This window comes from Budorcas taxicolor, chromosome 5 (assembly GCF_023091745.1).
Source record: "Budorcas taxicolor isolate Tak-1 chromosome 5, Takin1.1, whole genome shotgun sequence".
In the NCBI taxonomy this organism is placed as follows: domain Eukaryota; kingdom Metazoa; phylum Chordata; class Mammalia; order Artiodactyla; family Bovidae; genus Budorcas; species Budorcas taxicolor.
The window spans coordinates 108019305-108039676 of NC_068914.1; the positions used below are offsets into that span (position 1 = coordinate 108019305).

The 20372-nt window shown below is 35.8% G+C and overlaps 1 protein-coding gene across 1 annotated transcript; it reads left to right on the forward strand.

Annotated features, from left to right (window-relative positions):
• The first annotated feature begins 301 nt into the window (after positions 1-301).
• ACTR6 (actin related protein 6) lies at positions 302-19829 on the forward strand. Its single transcript, XM_052640702.1, has 11 exons — positions 302-399; positions 5163-5280; positions 6110-6178; positions 7039-7162; positions 8291-8426; positions 8519-8575; positions 9704-9802; positions 9898-9976; positions 15271-15442; positions 16934-17072; positions 19274-19829. Exons 1-11 carry the CDS (start codon positions 332-334, stop codon positions 19401-19403), a joined length of 1191 nt encoding a protein of 396 aa, XP_052496662.1. The 5' UTR covers positions 302-331; the 3' UTR covers positions 19404-19829.
• The last annotated feature ends 543 nt before the right edge of the window (positions 19830-20372 follow it).

A 20372-nucleotide genomic window follows, 5' to 3' on the forward strand; every position in this document is an offset into this window, starting at 1 on the left:
AGAAACTTCCAAGAGCAACTCAAATCTACAAAAGTAAAGAATAATCACGAATTGAAAGAAAAAAAACGTCAGCATTTTCTCTCTTATTATATCTGGCCAAGAAGTAAAAAGGTTAGGAAAGGAAGGAAGTACGGTATGACTCCTGCGAGCAGATAGGGGGGTAGTGCAACTTCTGGTTTCCGGCGTCCTCGGTTGCTAAGGAAGACCAGAAGCGCCCGTGTGCTCGGCGGATGCAACCATAGAGTGCCGGAAGCAGTAACCATAGAGTGCTGTGAAAAGCGTGAGCAGAGCGGTCGGAGAAGAAGTCTGCGGTGACTTGGTTTCCGCTGAAATGACGACGTTAGTGCTGGATAACGGAGCTTACAACGCCAAAATCGGTTACAGCCATGAAACTGTCTCGTAAGTGTTCGCTGCCCGCGAGGGATAAAGCATATATGCTTAGTAGTTACGCTTCATTTTGTGACCTCTGTAAACTACAAACGCCCCCGCGCAGCTCTCACTCTGAGGGATGCTCGGCTTGGAACTGGTAGCTGGGAAGCTTTGAAGTGGCATTTGGGTTACTAATTTTGGACTTTGTGGCCCCGGAAGTGGGATGTGTGTTTCGTTTCGTAACAGGAAATAGGAAAGTAGGCTTCTAAGGAAGAGGTTCCCAAATGAGAGATCTGTACACAAGGTTCCTGAGACGTCAGGAATCGTGGGCAACGTTTTGCGTGTACATGCATTTTTGCTGGGAAGCGGTTATGGCTTCCGTGAAATCCTGCACGTGTTCAGTGCCCACCACCCCAGCCCCCGCAGGTGTAAAAACCACTGTGTCAGTGACTGAAGACTTTGAAGGCTTTGTATTCAAACCTTTCTAAGTGCTCTCTGATTGACCTGGTTGATTTAGACTCGGTTACACAAAGCCATCACGGTCAACAAAAGAGTCCGAAGCAGTACTTGGATGCAATCTCAAAAAGGACAAAATGATCTCTCTTCGTTTGCAAGGCAAACCATTCAGTTTCACGGTGATCCAAACCTATGCCCCAACCAGTAACACTGAAGAAGCTGAAGTTGAACGGTTCTATGAAGACCTACAAGACCTTTTAGAACTAACACCCAAAAAAGTTGTCCTTTTCATTATAGAGGACAGGAATGGAAAAGTAGAAAGTCAAGAAATACCTGGAGTAACAGGCAAATTTGGCCTTGGAGTACGGAATGAAGCAGGGCAAAGGCTGATAGAGTTTTGCCAAGAGAACACACTGGTCATAGTAAACACCATCTTCCAACAACAAAAGAGAAGACTGTACACATGGACGTCGCCAGAGGGTCAACACCAAAATCAGATTGATTATATTCTTTGCAGCCAAAGACGGAGAAGCTCTATACAGTCAGCAAAAACAAGACCAGGAGCTGATTGTGGCTCAGATCATGAACCCCTTATTGCCAAATTCAGACTTAAATAGAAGAAAACAGGGAAAACCACTAGACCATTCAGGTATGACCTAAATCAAATTCCTTATGATTATACAGTGGAAGTGAGAAATAGATTTAAGATTTGATCGATAAGAGTGCCTGATGAACTATGGACGGAGGTTTGTGACATTGTACAGGAGACAGGGATCAAAACCATCCCCATGGAAAAGAAATGTAAAAAAGCAAAATGGCTGTCTGGGGAGGCCTTACAAATAGCTGTGAAAAGAAGAGAAGTGAAAAACAAAGGAGAAAAGGAAAGATATAAGCATCTGAATGCAGAGTTCCAAAGAATAGCAAGAAGAGATAAGAAAGCCTTCTTTAGCGATCAGTGCAAAGAAATAGAGGAAAACAACAGAATGGGAAAGACTAGAGATCTCTTCAAGAAAATTAGAGATACCAAGGGAACATTTCATGCAAAGATGGGCTCGATAAAGGACAGAAATGGTCTGGACCTAACAGAAGCAGAAGATATTAAAAAGAGGTGGCAAGAATACACAGAAGAACTGTACAAAAAAGATCTTCACGACCCAGATAATCACGATGGTGTGATCACTCACCTGGAGCCAGACATCCTGGAATGTGAAGCCAAGTGGGCCTTAGAAAGCATAACTACAAAGCTAGTGGAGGTGATGGAATTCCAGTTGAGCTATTTCCAATCCTGAAAGATGATGCTGTGAAAGTGCTGCACTCAATATGCCAGCAAATTTGGAAAATTCAGCAGTGGCCACAGGACTGGAAAAGGTCAGTTTTCATTCCAATCCCAAAGAAAGGCAGTGCCAAAGAATGCTCAACTACTGCACAATTGCACTCATCTCACATGCTGGTAAAGTAATGCTCAAAATTCTCCAAGCCAGGCTTCAGCAGTACATGAACCGTGAACTTCCAGAGGTTCAAGCTGGTTTTAGAAAAGGCAGAGGAACCTGAGATCAAATTGCCAACATCTGCTGGATCATGGAAAAAGCAAGAGAGTTCCAGAAAAATATCTATTTCTGCTTTATTGACTATGCCAAAGCCTTTGATTGTGTGGACCACAATAAACTGTGGAAAATTGTAAAAGAGATGGGAATACCAGACCACCTGACTTGCCTCTTGAGAAACCTATATGCAGGTCAGGAAGCAACAGTTAGAACTGGATATGGAATAACAGACTGGTTCCAAATAGGAAAAGGAGTACATCAAGGCTGTATATTGTCATCCTGCTTGTTTAACTTCTGTGCAGAGTACATCATGAGAAACACTGGGCTGGAAGAAGCACAAACTGGAATCAAGATTGCCGGGAGAAATATCAATAACTTCAGATATGCAGATGACACCACCCTTATGGCAGAAAGTGAAGAGGAACTAAAAAGCCTCTTGATGAAAGTAAAAGAGGAGAGTGAAAAAGTTGGCTTAAAGCTCAACATTCAGAAAATGAAGATCATGGCATCTGGTCCCGTCACTTCATGGCAGATAGATGGGGAAACAGTGGAAACAGTGTCAGACTTTATTTTTTTGGGCTCCAAAATCACTGCAGATGGTGACTGCAGTCATGAAATTAAAAGACGCTTACTCCTTGGAAGGAAAATTGTGACCAACCTAGATAGCATATTGAAAAGCAGAGACATTACTTTGCCAACAAAGGTCCGTCTAGTCAAGGCTATGGTTTTTCCTGTGGTCATGTATGGATGTGAGAGTTGGACTGTGAAGAAAGCTGAGTGCTGAAGAATTGATGCTTTTGAACTGTGGTGTTGGAGAAGACTCTTGAGAGTCCCTTGGACTGCAAGGAGATCCAGCCAGTCCATCCTAAAGGAGTTCAGTCCTGGGTGTTTATTGGAAGGACTGATGCTGAAGCTGAAACTCCAGTACTTTGGCCACCTCATGTGAAGAGTTGACTGATTGGAAAAGACCCTGATGCTGGGAAGGATTGGGGGCAGGAGGAGAAGGGGATGACAGAGGATGAGATGGCTGGATGGCATCACCAACTTGATGGACATGAGTTTGAGTGAACTCCGGGAGTTGTTGATGGACAGGGAAGCCTGGCGTGCTGTGATTCATGGGGTCGTAACTAGTACACGACTGAGCAACTGAACTGAAACAAATAATACACTGGCCTTCATAAACTACCTTTGAGTTAAGACTAAGCAAATTTAAAGACTGGCTTTTCCTGTAGTGTATTCACAGGGGACCCAGGGACTTTTTTTACTTCCTGCTTTCCTTTTTTTTTTTTTCTAAGAGAACAGTCAACTGAGTAAAAATATAAATTGTTGCAGTCTTATTTCTGCAGTGTGTATTATTGTGCTTATCTTTTAACAGCAAATCTCTTATCATTTACTTAAGAACTAGTTTTAAAGTCTTGATAAGAGTAGGTGCAGAATACTCAGGCTACCCTAGGGCTCAGACAGTAAAGTATCTGTCTGCAATGAGGGAGACCTCTGTTGGATCCCTGGGTCAGGAAAATCCCCTGGAGAAGGAAATGGCAATTCACTGCAGTACTCTTGCCTGGAAAATCCCATGGGCCGGGCCTCAGTATAGTGACAAAAGGCATAGGGAAAGAAGCAAGCTAAATAATCAAGGATAGTACATTGACTAAAGTAATATTATAGCCATAAGATTGACTACAATGCAGGGTTTAAAAATCATGTCCTGAAAAATTATACACTTTCACTGAATTATCTCAATTAATACAAGGATTTTGATTGACTTTAGTGCAAAGTAATCCTCAGGCCATAGTGGCATATTTGAGGGTGGCAAATTCTGCTCCCCCTCACTTTCTCTCTATCCCTCTCTCTCTCTCTCTCTCTCTCTCTATATATATATATATATATATATATAAATATATAAATATATATATGCGCACACAGACACATACAATACATATATGTGTAGACATGTATGATGGATAATAGCTCTAGTTTGTCTTCCTAACCAGATTGTAAGCTCATGGTGGGCAGCAACTATATTTAAAATTACCTTCTACTTCTGTACCCTATAGTATCTTGCAACTGAAGATCTTTTACTTAATGGAAACTTAATTTTATTGTCAGAATTTTGAACTTGTTTTTTTTTTTTAACTAGAATGGTATTAAGAGTTTTTTTCAGGAACCTTTACTTCAGCCCCTCTTCACCTGTGTGCAGTGGCAGAATCAATACCCACCTGTAATAATATCTTGAGGAGTATATGAGAAAGATAATGGGTCCACTGCAGAACCTGATATATGGTGAAAGTGAAAGTCCCTCAGTTCTGTCTGACTCTTTGCATCCCCATGGACTATACAGTCCATGGAATTCTCCATGCCAGAATACTGGAGTGGGTAGCTGTTCCTTTCTCCAGGGGATCTTCCCAACCCAGGGGTCCAACCCAGGTCTCCTGCATTGCAGGCGGATGCTTTACCAGCTGAGCCACAAGGGAAGCCCAAGAATACTGGAGTGGGTAGCCTATCCCTTCTCCAGCGGATCTTCCCAGTGGAGGAATGGGAACCAGAGTCTCCTGCATTGCAGGCCGATTTTTTTTACCAACTGAGCTATCAGGAAAGCCCTAGTATGTGGTAGAACATTTTTTTTTAAAAAAAAGTCATTTTTAAATATTTTGAAGACAGAATGAGAAACACTGGTTCTGGAAATTTTCATGTTCTTTCTTTTAGAAAGTAAAAGTGGTTGTTAAGTAATTGTATGTTTAAGAACTAAGTATTTAACTAACTAAGGGAATAATTACATTATTTGTTTCTTTGTAGAGTTATTCCAAACTGTCAGTTCCGATCAAAAACAGCACGTCTTAAAACTTTTACTGCTAACCAGATAGATGAAATAAAGGACCCTTCTGGACTCTTTTATATTCTTCCTTTTCAAAAGGTAATCCAACTCTATGACATTTATAGCATTAAGGACCTACATTTAAAGATAATTTGAAATGTGTTGTAAGATTTTGTGTGTTTGAAAATATTTTTAGATCTCTGAGATTTATTTAAAGTTAAATTAAGAGCTTATTCTTGCCTGGAAAATCCCATGGACAGAGGAGCCTGGTAGGCTGCAGTCCATGGGGTCGCTAAGAGTCGGACATGACTGAGCAACTTCACTTTCACTTTTCACTTTCATGCATTGGAGAAGGAAATGGCAACCCACTCCAGTGTTCTTGCCGTCTCCCAGGGACGACGGAGCCTGGTGGGCTGCCATCTATGGGGTCGCACAGAGTCGGACACAAATGAAGCAACATAGGAGCAGCAGCAGCAAGAGCTTATTAAAACCAAAAATTGAATTTAAATTGTCATGTTAAAAAATAGCCATGAATAATTATACCTCTATTGAAAAGAATCAACTATACTTCAATAAATAAAAATAAATGACCATAATTTAGTTACTGATTGTGGGTACTGAATTTTACTTGTTTATGTTAAAGCTAAATGAAATACAAACATTAAAGAAAATAAATATAGAGGGGCATCTCTACATATTGGTGTGTCTTTTGAGCCCTTCTATGTTTTGGTTATTGTTAATTTGTAATGTTTTGCATTTTTAAAAGAAGAAAAACATACCAATGTAATAGTGTTGAGATTCAACTAGTATTAGACTGGTAAAGAGAAAGTAATTAAGAGAGTAATCAGTGATTTATAATGTATTGATCTGATTATTTAAAAATTCTGCAAATATTTTTGATAGTTAATTCACAAAATAAATTTTTTAGGGCTACTTGGTGAATTGGGATGTTCAAAGACAAGTTTGGGATTACCTTTTTGGAAAAGAAATGTATCAGGTAACAAGTTGGAGTATGTGTTCAAATTTCTATTTCCATGTGTCATTCAAGTGAAAAATCCGAAGTTATATTTTAAGATTTATAAAATTTTGAATATTTCTTACAGTATTTAAGTCACTTAATCTACTGTGCTTAGCTTTGATTTTCTAAATAAGTGCAAGTGCATAGAATTTCTATTGTGAAGTAGAATTTGAGGTTGAGAAGAGCTAATCTATATGAAATTTAAGATTAAAATTTTACTTCAGATATCTACTATTCTTAGACCACTTTATCATCTCATTTTTCACAATAAAATTTGTTTGCTCATATGTCTGAATGTGTGAATGATACAATGTTAGAATTTTGTGCTCTTAATATCTTTAGTGTGACTTTAGGTATCCTGAGAGAATGTTCAAATTTTAATGCTTCTTTAAGAGTATGTGGGAGAGAATTGTGTAAACATTAAATATCCCAAAGCTTCTCACCTTTTCCCTTTTATTTTTTACCTTTTAACTTTTAAAAACAAAATACCAGTTCTAGTGCTTGCGGTTGTATCATTCATTACTTTTGCATAATTATCTTTAAACAATTTGATGGTACCATTTTATCAGTGCTATCATTAGGAGAGTTAAATAGTAGTTGAAGACCATGAATGCTGTAACCAGACTTCCGAAGTTCAGTCCTAAGTTTGTCATTAATTAGTTATACGAACCTCGGTAACTCATTCACCTCTTCTATGTCTCAGTTTGCTCACCTTTCAAAAGGGGATAATAGTAAGACATGTCTTCTAGGGTTATTGTGAGAATTAAATAGATGTACGTACATAAAGCAGATGTTTATAACTATAAAGCTACAAAACTGGGAATTTTTTTCCTCTATAGGTTGACTTTTTAGACACTAATATTATTATCACAGAACCATATTTTAACTTCACTTCAATTCAAGAATCAATGAATGAAATCTTATTTGAAGAATACCAGTTTCAAGCAGTATTAAGAGTAAATGGTGAGTTAAAGTTCTGATTGAAATTGAGTTATGTGAATATGAATAAACACTTTAAATCCAAGAATATTGAGTGACATTCTTTTAGATTTGATGAAATTTAAAATTAGATGAAGCCCTCGAGCTTATTAGTCCGACTTCTCTCGCTATATCTTTTTAATATAGTATTTCTCCCTAATGAAGTTAACAACATATTTCTAATCTCCGAAAGTTTATTTTTTCTGAAATAGTTCTTTTCTATCACTGATGTGTTTGCTATTCTTATTGTTTGAAATAATGTTAATAGCTCAGACTGCCAATATGAGGAAAAACAATCTATACATATCATCTAGAAGTTAGTTTTTTAAAGGCTAGAATTAAATGACTGTACAAAGAAAGTATTCACCTGTTTAGCATGTAGCATTTAAGTCTGTATAAACAACAATATACTGTAATGGTTAGGAACATAATCTTTAGAACAGTGTTCTCAACCAAGAGTGATATTGCTCCTGGGGACATTTAACAATGTCTGGAGACGTTTTTCATTATCACAACTGGGATGGTACTTCTTGCATCTAATATATAGAGGACCAAGATTCTGCTAAAACAGTGCACAGTAAAGCCCCCAATGCTGGGGAAGTATCTGACCCGCAATGTCAGTAGTTCTGAAGTTGAGAAAAACTGCTGTAGAGTCATACTGCTTACGTTTGATTCCTGGCTCTGTTATTTTCTAATCATATGACCTTGGGCACATTATTAACATCTCTGCTTCAGTTTCTGCATCTGTAAGAAGGGGATTGTTGTGAGGATTAAAACACACATACTCATGGAGTTTACAAGAGTGCCCAGCATGTAATAAATGCTCAGCAAAATTATTTGCTATTAAAATAATTATTATAAGTTGTGAAGTAAATATTTACCTTCAAAGTTGGTCACAAAATTTTTATCATTTTCCACAAAAATATCATGTTTTAATGTTTAAATATCTGACAGAATTAGGAATGTTATTTTAGATTAACTTTATTTTTACAAAGGAGAATTTCTGTCTTTCTGTTTGCTTTAGTTTGCTGCTTTTCTTTACTTATTGTTTTAAATTAGTTGTACTTTTATTCAGTATGTTTATTTTTTCTTTATCTTTTGTTTTCTTAATAGCTGGGGCTCTCAGTGCACACAGGTATTTCCGAGATAATCCTTCCGAGTTATGCTGTATCATTGTAGATAGTGGATATTCCTTTACACATATAGTTCCTTACTGTAGAAGTAAGAAGAAAAAAGAAGCGATTATTCGGTGAGTTGCATTCAATTTTCATCTTATTTCTTATAATAAAACTGGATGAAATGTGTGGTAAACTGAACTAAGTTTGAATTCTTCCTTTTTAGGATAAATGTGGGAGGAAAACTCCTAACCAATCATCTAAAAGAGATCATATCTTATAGGTAATACTTAGCTTTGATTCTATGGTAAGATGAGATGCTGGGGGTGAAATTTTTAAAGTAATTTAAAATTATTCCTTGCCTTTAGTTCTAATTTCAGGCAACAGTTCTGAATTATTGCTTTAAAGACTGTATTACATAGATACTGGGTTGACCAAAAAGTTCATTTGGGTTTATCTGTAACACCTTATGGAAGAACTTAAATGAACTTTTTGACCAACTCAGTAAATACCAATGATGTTCAAGTTAAAAAGCTTTCTGACATATGAAATGGTAGTGTCCACCAAAAAGACATTTCCAATTTCTCAGGAGTTTAATACATTAATAATATTTTAAAATTGCAGATGTACATATACCTTGTAAAACAGTTTACAATGCATATAAGGAAATAAGGGTCTGAAAAGAAAATAAATCTCCACTTCCCTTTTCCATTTCTCTTGTCAGTTCTCCATACACAGTATAATACTTGAACTTTATTTATCTTTTATGCTTTTTTAATCTCTAAAAGCCTTAATAATGTGCACTGCCATGTATAAAACAATAGCTATAGGAACCTCCTGTATAGTACAGGGAGCTCAGCTCAGTGCTCTGTAATGACCTAGAGGGATAGGATGTTGGGGCGGGTGTGGGAGGGAGTTCCAGGAGGGAGAGTCTATATGTATACATAATAGTTGGTTCACTTTGTTATATAACAGAAACTAACACAACATTGTAAAGCAACTATACCCCCCCCCAAAGAAAAATATATAGATAGATATGTTTCTGGATTAGCCAATGTTAGTTGACTGTCCACTATTAAAAGATTAGGAATTAGTGTACTTAGTCATCTCCCAAGGAGGGCATAGCAACCCACTCCAGTATTCTTGCCTGGAGAATCCGCATGGACAGAGGAGCTCGATGGGCTACCGTCCATGGGATTGCAAAGAGTTAAACATGACTGAGTGATTAAGCACAACTTAAATAAGATACTGGAATGGGTATTCCATAAAGTTAAAAATATTTTACACATTCAAAAATTTAATAGTTTTTAAAGATCAGTTACCTGGAAATTTAATTCCAAAAAAATACTTTCAATAATAAGTTGCAATTAAATTTTTTTCATTTCACATTACCATTTTTATTTCTGTTTAGACAGTTACACGTTATGGATGAAACTCATGTGATTAATCAAGTGAAAGAAGATGTATGCTATGTGTCTCAGGATTTTTATAGAGACATGGATATTGCCAAGTATGTATAATGGTAGCCTAAAAATTGGAAGGTTGATTCTTGGCTAATGTTAAGCATAGTTAAAATACTTCATAAGTCTCTATTTTGTTTTCCAGGTTGAAAGGAGAAGAAAATACGGTAATGGTAGACTATGTTTTGCCTGACTTTAGTACAATTAAAAAGGGCTTTTGTAAGGTAATTTTTAAAAAAATTTTATTTTGTATTAACATGAAGTTAATTTATAATGTATTAGTTTCAGGTGTATAATAAGTGATTCAGTTATACATTATTCTTTTTCAAGTGTTTTCTCACTGTTATTACAGAATATTAAGTTGAGTTCCCTGTGCTATACAGTAGGTTCTTATTGATTATTTATTTTAAATATATTGTGCATGGATGCATATTTAGTTGCTTCAGTTATGTCCATCTCTTTGCGACCCCAGGACTGTAGCCTGCTAGGTTCCTCTGTCCTTGGGATTCTCCAGGCAAGACTACTCGGATGGGTAGCCATTCCCTTTTCCAAGGGATTTTCCCGACCTGGTGATTGAACCTGAGTCTCCTGCATTGCAGGCAAACTCTATACTGTCTAAGCCACCAGGGAAGCCCATAGTAACTCCATGGACTGTAGCCCACCAGGCTTCTCTGTTCATGGAATTTTCTAGGGAAGAATATTGGAGTGGGTAGCCATTCCCTTCTCCAGGGGATCTTCGTGACCCAGGGATTGAACCTGAATCTTACGTTGCAGGCGGATTCTTGACCATCTGAGCCACCTGTATAGAAGTGTATGTTAATCCCAATGTCCTAATTTATCCTTCTCCCCACCTTTCTCTTTTGACAACCATAAGTTTGTGTTCTAAGTCTGTGATATAAGGTAATTTTTAAGTTTGTTTCAAGCGACCACTCAGGTTTGAAAAGCATCTAGCTGGGATTGATGGAATGTCAGAGTTGTTGATGATAGCCTTCTTGCCTGTTGGCCATTTCTGTAGACACCAGAGTATGAATGATTTAATTAATATCTGTATTAAATTTGTTTAGAAAAAGAACTATCCACTGTGATAGCTTATGGGACAAATCTGGAGATAAACAGTAACTTTACCTATATTACGGTTTACCCATTTCTGTTTTCTTAAGAATTAGTGTAAGTCCAGTTAGATTAGTTGCCTGTTGTGAATGTTATTGACACAGCAGACCCAGGGCTGTGGTATCAGATTGTAGTTGAAAAGGGCAAAATCCAGTGCCTTTTGAAAATGTTGAATAGGGTTTATCTTGGATGTCAAAACAATATAATTTCTCCCTATCTTTGATCAGCTCAGTTTTATGTTTGGGTAAATGTGAAGTTTGCCCTTACAGTTACTGGCTTGGTGAGGACTTTTAGCAGTTGAAAGACTTTGGTCAGAAACCTAAGCACACAGAGATATTTTTGCAAGGAGACATTTATGGTAATGTTCATTGCAGTATAGATTGAGTGAAAAATTGGGAAGAGCCTAAATACTCACTAATGGAAGAAGAATAAATTTTTATTTATTCATGTTATAAGTGAAAGTGTGAAGTCACTCAGTCATGTCCGACTCTGCGACCCCATGGACTGTAGCCTACCAGGTTCCAACATCCATGGGGTTTTCCAGGCAAGAATACTGGAGTTGGTTGCCATTTCTTCTCCAGGAGATCTTCCTGACCCAGGGATTGAACCCTAGTCTCCCACATGGTAGGCATTGTAGGCAGACGCTTTACCATCTGAGCCACCAGGGAAGATCCTCATGTTATAAAATAAGCAGTAAAAATATAGTAAGAGGTATGTGATCATCATGGATAAATCTCAGAAATGTATTTCTGTTCAGAAGACTATATACCATTTCAGGATATGTAGAATAATTCTTTATATGTGGGCATTTATAAAAATGAAGTAAAAGTATAAAAACTGTGTGTGTGAATGATAACACCACATTTAAAATGGGAGTGTTATCTGTGAAGGTATGTTAAACTGACTGATGGATACATGGGTTTTATACAGTTATTTATACTTATTTTTATGCCTGAAGTTTAAAAAATAATTTATTTGGCCAGATTTTTAAGGTGAAATACAAATAAGAATTCAGAGGTTACCCCCTTAGAAATAGATCCTTGTGGAAGGACCAAGGCTAACTTTAAGAAGTGAGAATTATGACAGATTATGGAATCTGGTTATCTGGACATGAACTGGGGAGAGGAACTGGCAGCCTGAATCCCACATAGAATATGGAAGATGTATTTTTTCTTTATAAGACAAGGAAAACTGCCCCAAACATATAGATAGCAGGCATCTTTCTCATCAGGCATGTTTGATCATCCTCATACAACTATAGCTGTTTAAAGCAGTCCAATGATATAAACACCTTATAGAGAATTTACAGCACTCTGAACTTATGATGATAAAGTAATCGGTATTTCTACCAGGATGGACCCTGAATGATGGACCCTATGTCTCTAAACCTGACTGAAAATCACCTGGGCCACTTGAAGAACAATTGATATCCATGTTCTTTGTTCCTGTCCCTGGAAATATTTAGGACCTAAGTTTGGAAACTTAATCTATAAAAGAGAAAAAAATCTCTTCCAGGTGATTGGACTATTAGCTAGACTTGGAAATCCTTCTCTTTTGTAAAACGTATTTCTCTATGACAACTTACCGGTTTATTGGACATTATCTGCTGAACCCTGCCAGTTTCCTTCCCAAACCATAAGCCTTGATTTCTCAGCACTGCACCGTGCATAGTGAGGTAGTAGAGGTGTGGTTGTTCCATCAATTGACTATTGTATTGCTTCTCATCAGAGAAAAAAGGCAAAAGCCACATTGTACTGTTTGCAGCTCTTTTATTGACTTTTGACCTTGTGATCAGAATCTTGGTGTGACTGCACTACTGTGGACTCCTTGTTACATGTACAATTTAATATCAATTGAGTGGACATAGTTGGACTGGACTTTTACCAGATGATGGAATGTTACCTCAAATGTCTGTTTAAAAAATAACGGTTTAATTTCTACTTTGCCAATTAATATTAAAATTTATCTTTGACTACATGTTAAATTGTGTACATCGTAATAATTTTTAAGGTTTAGAAATGACTATATTTTGTATATGTTAGGATTACTCCTAAAATGTGTCTTTTTAAATTTAATACTTGATTAACTTGTTTTCATTGTTGCCTGATAATCAAAATCTTTGATGAAAGCTGATAAAATATGTTTGAAATTAGAAAAGCCATACTGCATAAAATGAAAGAGAATTTGTTTCAGAGTCTTTATACTTAGAATATTGTGAAAACTTGGACCTTGATTGTTTATTCAAGAACATTTTTAAATACTCAGGAAAAAGTTACAACCTTGATTTTCTAGTATTGATGACATCAATATGATGAGGTCTGTAATATTGTTACTGATTACAGCTGATAGAAATTCCAGTTTTATTCTTTAACAGAAAGAGATTGCCTACTAAAGTGTAGTGAATGCTTTACTGACCTTAATTGAGAAAATTAAGTTAACAATTACTTAATAGTTACTAGTTGCCACTTTTAAACATTTTTTTCATGCTACCAGAATGAAATTTATGAGGACTGTACAGTCAGTCATGGCCTACATTAACTAAATAGCAACTCCCAGCAGCCCTTTTAAATTTCTTCATCTATGTCTAAAACAAAAATCATTTTGGAATTGTACTCTTAGAAACAGAAACTGCTTGTAGTTCCAGATTACATATTAACAATGACTTCAGAGCTAACATTCAGCAAGGATTTCTACTTCTGGCTCTTTCCCATAGTTAGATATTTGACCCTAGGTCAGTCACTTGATCTTCTGTAAAATTAGGGGTGTGGACTAGAAAACTTTTTTGTTAAATGAAATTCTCCATATCTATCTGTCTCAAGTTATTTTGAGTGTTGACAAGATGAGTTATATCCTGTACACTCAAACCAATATCATTTTTAAATGAATTTGTAAATATATAGGAAATATTTTCCATTCTTCTTGAGAAGGAAGAATACTTTATCTGTAAAGAAATAATATTCTTCTCTTTGCCAGTGCAGCAGTAGTTTAACTGAGTAAAAAATGATGTGTAATTTTCCTTGTTCTTCCTAGAGTATTGTGAATTTATTGTAGTTGTTAGGATATTTTTATTTTAAAATAATGTTTCAAGTGAGAAATTTCCAAATGATAGCAATCAGAATCATTCATATCCAGGTTAGGAGTGGCAATGTAGTGCATGCTTGCTAAGTTGCTTCAATTGTGTCAGACTCTTTGCAACCCCACGGACTATAGCCTGCCAGGCTCCTCTGTCCATGGGATTCTTCAGGCAAGAATACTGGAGTTGGGTTGCCATGCCCTCCTCCAGGGGATTTTCCTGACCCAGGGATCAAACCTGTGTCTCCTATGGAATGTAATAGGAGGAAATACTGTGTGTTTCGGGGTTATTAGCTGAATGATCTTGAGCAATTCACATAACCTTGCCTAGCCCAGTTGGATCATTAATAAAAGGAAAATATGCCTGCCTTACTGGGTTATATAAGAATTCAGAGTGGTAATGTATGAAAAACGCCTAAAGAAAATTCCACATTGTGGCTTGCATGCTATACTGGGTAGCGGATTTGTGATGGTGAACAATATGGACAACAAAGGATAATAGAGGATGATTACTGGAGGGACCTTTTATTTGGGAGTCAGAAAAAGCCTCTCTGAGGAAGCTGAAACCTGAACAGAGAATGGATGACTGATTACATTGAGGAATCTGTTATAGTCTTTATCTACTTTACTGTCTAACAACAAATTAATATTTCTTTTCATACATTTTAAATAATTTTATATTTATATAAGGGTTTGGATATAGTCAGTTACAGGTAAAAACGTATATATGAGTCAAATGAAGTTTATGTCCTTAACCATCTAGAACAGCTGATGATTCTTAGTACAATTGAGAGGAACCATTATTTTAATGATGTAGAATGTTATAAAAGGAAATTATTTTTTTCCTGGGCCCTTCAGGAATTACAGCTCACAGAGTTGAATGGGTTAGCAGAAAATAAGTAACAGAAGAATTTCAGTGATAAAGTCCATTTATTTGCCTAAATCATTTGGTAACTGATTTTTGAACAGAGATTGATTGCATAATAAAAAAAATTTTTAAGTATGTTCTTTGTTCTTTAGAAAGGGATTCACTCTGCTATTATAGATAGATTATGAAATTCCTTCTGCTCTATTATCCTTTTCTTTGTTTGTTTTAAAATGTGTGGAATAAAGCCAGCTCATCTTTGGGGGAATAGCTACATTAAGAGTAAATAATCACTTAATTGTGTGGTTTAGGTAACAGGAGAGAAGACTGCATTTTTCTAACTTTTGAGAATCCTGAAACTTCCAAGAACATGGTTAATATATTGGTATTTCATAGTATTAAGATTACTAAATGTTATTCATTATATAAGCTAGATAATGTAGCATACTTTTCATCTTATTTTTCTTTAAGCCAAGAGAAGAGATGGTGTTAAGTGGAAAATACAAATCTGGGGAACAAATTCTTCGTTTGGCCAATGAGAGATTTGCTGTTCCAGAAATACTCTTCAATCCTTCTGATATAGGCATTCAAGAAATGGGGATTCCAGAAGCTATTGTCTATTCAATTCAGAACTTACCTGAAGGTACATTAATAAATTAATGAGGAATAATGATATCCTTGTTGCTCAGCTGGTAAAGAATCCACCTGCAGTGCGGGAGACCTGGGTTTGATCCCTGAGTTGGGAAGATCCCCTGGAGAACAGAAAGGCTACCCACTCCAGTATTGTGGCCTAGAGAATTCCACAGACTGTATAGTCCACGGGGTTGCAAAGAGTCGGACACAACTGAGTGACTTTCGCACAATGACACTTTTTTAAAATTATAAGCTCTCTGAATCCTAAGAAGTCAACTGTTTCTTTTGAATAATTTGAACAAATGGCTATTTTATTTGCAGAGACTTCCAGATCCAGTAATGTACTTGAATGATTCTTTATTGGTCCCAGATGATAAATTTGATATAAGTAATTATGGTCTATTTAAACTTAAAGTAATTCATCTCTTTAAGAGTATTAAATTGCTATATCCCTTTTAGAAAAGTTTTAAGCCATATTTGCACAGAATAGAAATTTATAATTTAACAATTTAATGGTTTTTAGTTGTTGATGAGATTGGTTTATTCCTTCTGTTATATTTAGATTAATACACTGGAAGTTAGGGTTTTTTGTTTTAGAAGTTAGTTTTATTGAAATTAAAGTATAATGCTTCACAGTGTTGTCTGGGTTCTCTTGAAGCATGATTTAATGAAATGATGTTCTAGAGTTTTGGAGTACTTTTATACCTTGAAAATGTCTCCCTTCTTCTTAAGGAACAATTTAGGCATTGTAGAAAATCTTACACATGCAAGGCCCTTTCCTCTCATTAAAAAAAAAAAGAAGGAAAAGAAAGATAATGCCATGACCTTTATATAGCTTCTCCAGGATATCTTTCCAACCCAGGGATCAAACCCAGGTCCCCCACATTGCAGGCAGATTTTTTTAACATCTGAGCCATAACTAGCCAGTTGTTTTAATACAGTTATTTTACAGTTATTTTCATATTAATATTTCATGTTGATTTCTAATTTTATATAAACAGTATTTTTCACTATCATTTGTGTTACACAGTAAGTATGTGTGTCTCAGTGAGATAACATGGAAACTTGAATTCTCAAGTTAAAAATGGGCCTCCTGTTTATCTTTACACCAGCTAACCATCTCAGCTTACATAAAGACCTCTTCCATTTTATGGAAGAACAGTTGTAATTTTCATATGTCTGGTACTAGAATTTTACTCATTTACATAAAGCTTATGTGTATATGTAATAAATTGCTAGTAGTTCAACCCCTTTACTTTTGCCTTACTTTTAAAGATTTATGAGATCATATTTCTATTTAATGTATTTATTTGTTTAAATGATAATCTCATTACAACATCTTATAATTTATATGGTTGTTAAAAAAAATTAATGGTTTCCCAACTAGTAACTTGAATTCCTAATTGCTTTTACCTAAGCCCACCTCCCTATTTCTCCAGAAAGATAAGTAAACAGATTTTCTAATGTCTCTTTTCTCTATCTTTTTTATCTCTTTTAAAAGAAATGCAGCCACATTTTTTTAAGAACATCGTTTTGACAGGAGGAAATTCCCTTTTCCCAGGATTTAGGGATCGAGTTTACTCAGAAGTTCGATGTCTCACTCCAACAGATTACGATGTTTCTGTTGTGCTGCCTGAAAAGTAAGTCTTGGCATATATAGAAATAAATCCTGGAAGTTAGTTTGTAGATAAAAGAGGTCTATAGGCAGACTTGAGTTTAAAGCCTAGTTGTACCATGTTGGCAGGTTTATTTCACCTTTGGGATGCTCATTTTTCTTTTCTCGAAAATTGAAATGACAAACCTTACATTTAAGTGGATTAAAATGGGGTGAAATATGTAAAGTACTGACCATCATATTTAGTAAATAACAGGTGCTCAGTTAATATAAGATCACTTCCCTGTAGTCAATCAGTCCTCATTCCTAAGAAATTTTTATAGACAAAGCAGTTAGATTATTATCTGATTTCTCTGAGCTGTCATTTTTTGAGAGTTTCTATCAAGAATACAAATAAGAGGATTTAACCAATAAGATAAATTATGTCAACTGATAAGTTGTTTTAAAATATTTAAAATAAACTTTTAAGTAGTCTTTTTTTTTTTAAATTCAAAGCTATTTCACATGTACCCCCTATCCTGTTTTATGAGAAAAAGCAGATAATTAAGGTAGAATTTTAGAGCTGTCAGAAAGGCTTACAAATCTGTCTAGTTCTGTGTACTTACTTTCTAAATAAACAAGGGCTGGTGAGTTAACAAAGGCCTTATGGTAAGTTAATTGCAGTGACCAGACTAAAATATAGTTCTCTTTAGTTGGAGGCAGGAGTTCTCACCAAATTCCAGTAATCCCCCCTCACTGCTCCACTGTAGCAGAGTTGAAAACAAGACCCCACACACCTGATGTGGGCCGCAAGGCACATGGGATCTTAGTTCTCCAACCAGGGATTGAACCCACATCCCCCTGCATCGGAAGCACAGAGAATCTTAATCACTGGACTGCCAGGGAAGTCCCCCAGATATCTGATTTTTAATTTTAGAATTTTATTTTAAAGCTAAAGTGGAGTTTTTTAAAAATCAATAGCAGTTAATAGAAGGCCCTCATCTGGTCACTTAATTTGATAGCCATCAGATAAAAGAATAAATAACCATTAGATGTTAGAATGATTTTTATCAGCATTAATGTTCATATACTCTTTTGAATATGAAGTATATTGAATTTTTATCCTGAATTTTAAAATGCAAGTCATGAACACACATTATGGATATGAAAAGAGGAATAGTTTTTATTCTTTGATCCATCAGATCTTTTTTGCACATCTTTACAGATAGATCTAGATACAGATTTAGGTTTTTTAAGCTTAGGAAGTGCAGTAAATACAATAAGGAAATTTTTCTGTATCATTTTTCAGATTTAAAATTGAACTAGGGGAGAGGAATGGTAGAATTACATGAAGTATAACCAGTATAACCTTGGTTGTTCATAAATTGAAAGTCTGATGTGCTCTGTTTACTTAGTGCCCTTTCCGACCGTGTAACAGGTTTGTCATGCACTGTGCTCTCTTTTTTTTCTTTTCTTCCTCTTTGTATAGTAACCCCTCCCCTGCACTGCACTATGTTTTCTAAATGTCTTATTTATTAGAGGGAACAAAGTATAGGAGCAAAAGCACAGACTGTGAAAACAACTCCAAGTTGAGTCCTAGTTTCAGTCTTAAGCTCTTTGAACCTCATTTTCCAGATATATAAAGTGAGTTTTTAATAGCAGTTCGTCGGTTGTAGGGTGAATTGATGAGATGATGTATCTTTGCCACATAAAAAAGTTAGACTCAGATATATTCCAGTTTTTCTTTTTATGCATTTTTGATCTTTTGTTTGTATTCTTGATTTTTCTTAGAAGATCCGTAAATTCAAAGCACAGGGAAAAAGTAAAGAAGAGCTATTTGTAGTGGTGACTAAGTTTCCCTTCTTTATGAGTTTCTTGACTTCTTTGAAAGTGAAAAGTAAAAGTTAATCACTGTTTGCAACCTGATGGACTATAGCCCTCCAGGCTCCCCTGTTTACAGAATTTTCCAGGCAAGAGTACTGGAGTGGTTTGCTGTTTCCTTCTCCAGGGGATTTTCTTCACCAAGAGATTGGACTGAACCCAATCTCCTGCATTGCAGGCAGACTCTACCATTTGAGCCACCAGGGAAGCCCCTCCTCTGAAGTTTATACTTATTTTCACACTTGAAATGATTTTCTGTTAAATCAAGTTGGGTAAAGATTGCCACATTTTAGTTACTAATTAATGTTTCTGGCATTTCAGTTCTGTAAAATCATCTGAGTTCATTTATTTTACCTTTTTTTTTAGCCCTATTACTTATGCCTGGGAAGGTGGAAAATTGATATCAGAGAATGACGATTTTGAAGATATGGTGGTAACAAGAGAAGATTATGAAGAAAATGGACATAGCATCTGTGAAGAGAAATTTGATATTTAAGAAACATTTCTGAAAGTTCTGACTTTCTATGACAAAGGTTTAATTTTCAGCGTTCTTTTTAAAGGAAGTTAAGGACCTGTGTTAGCTTTCATCCCAAGATAACATCTTGAACTTATCTAAATACTTTGATCCCTGGCTAATTTTCAAAGGTTTCTTAGCTAGGTTAGTAAGTAAACTGTAACTCACCCCATATTTTCATTATTTTAGCTAGACTTATTCTAACAATGCTTATGCTGTTTCTGAGAGTAAGTTACCTTTCATTAAAAGATGAAAAAGTGAGTGTAATTTAAGTTTGATTCTTTATAGCCAAAAACACAAACTTAACCGTCTCACTGGTCAGGTTTCCTTAGAAGGTAGTTTTGTGTGACTCAGAATTGACCAGTGTGTGTTCATCATTTCCCTTCCCCAGTGGAGATACAATTTCTCTCTTTTAGAACTAAGTATTTTATTTTTAAATTGTCATTTTTATTTATATATACTAAAGTTGGAAAAACTAATCTATGTTTGTATCATGTTCTTTTTTACTTGGCATAAGTGTGAAAAGATGACACTGTAAACGAATCTAGTCGAGTGTTTTTGATCACTACGATGTTTCAGAAGTGTATTATTTTGCTCATAAAAACACTATACCATTTTTTGTTTATTTTTCTTATACACCATTTTTCAGAATGAAATTCTTATGTCATTGGGCTCCTGAATCAAATTACTACCAGTCTCTCTACCTTAGCTAAAATCTTGCGCCTACCCCATGGCTTCAGGGATTTTAACAGCCTAGAGTGAAAGAAGGTAGTTTTCCAAAGGAAAATTAAGATAAAGAGACAGATGCTGGGCAGGGTGAAAGAACTGTCCATTACAATTACATTTGGATTATATGGATGGTCCCTGACTCAACAGTGGTTCAACTTAATGATTTTTTGACTCTACAATGGTGCAAAAGCAGTATACATTTAGTAGAGACTGTTCTTCAAA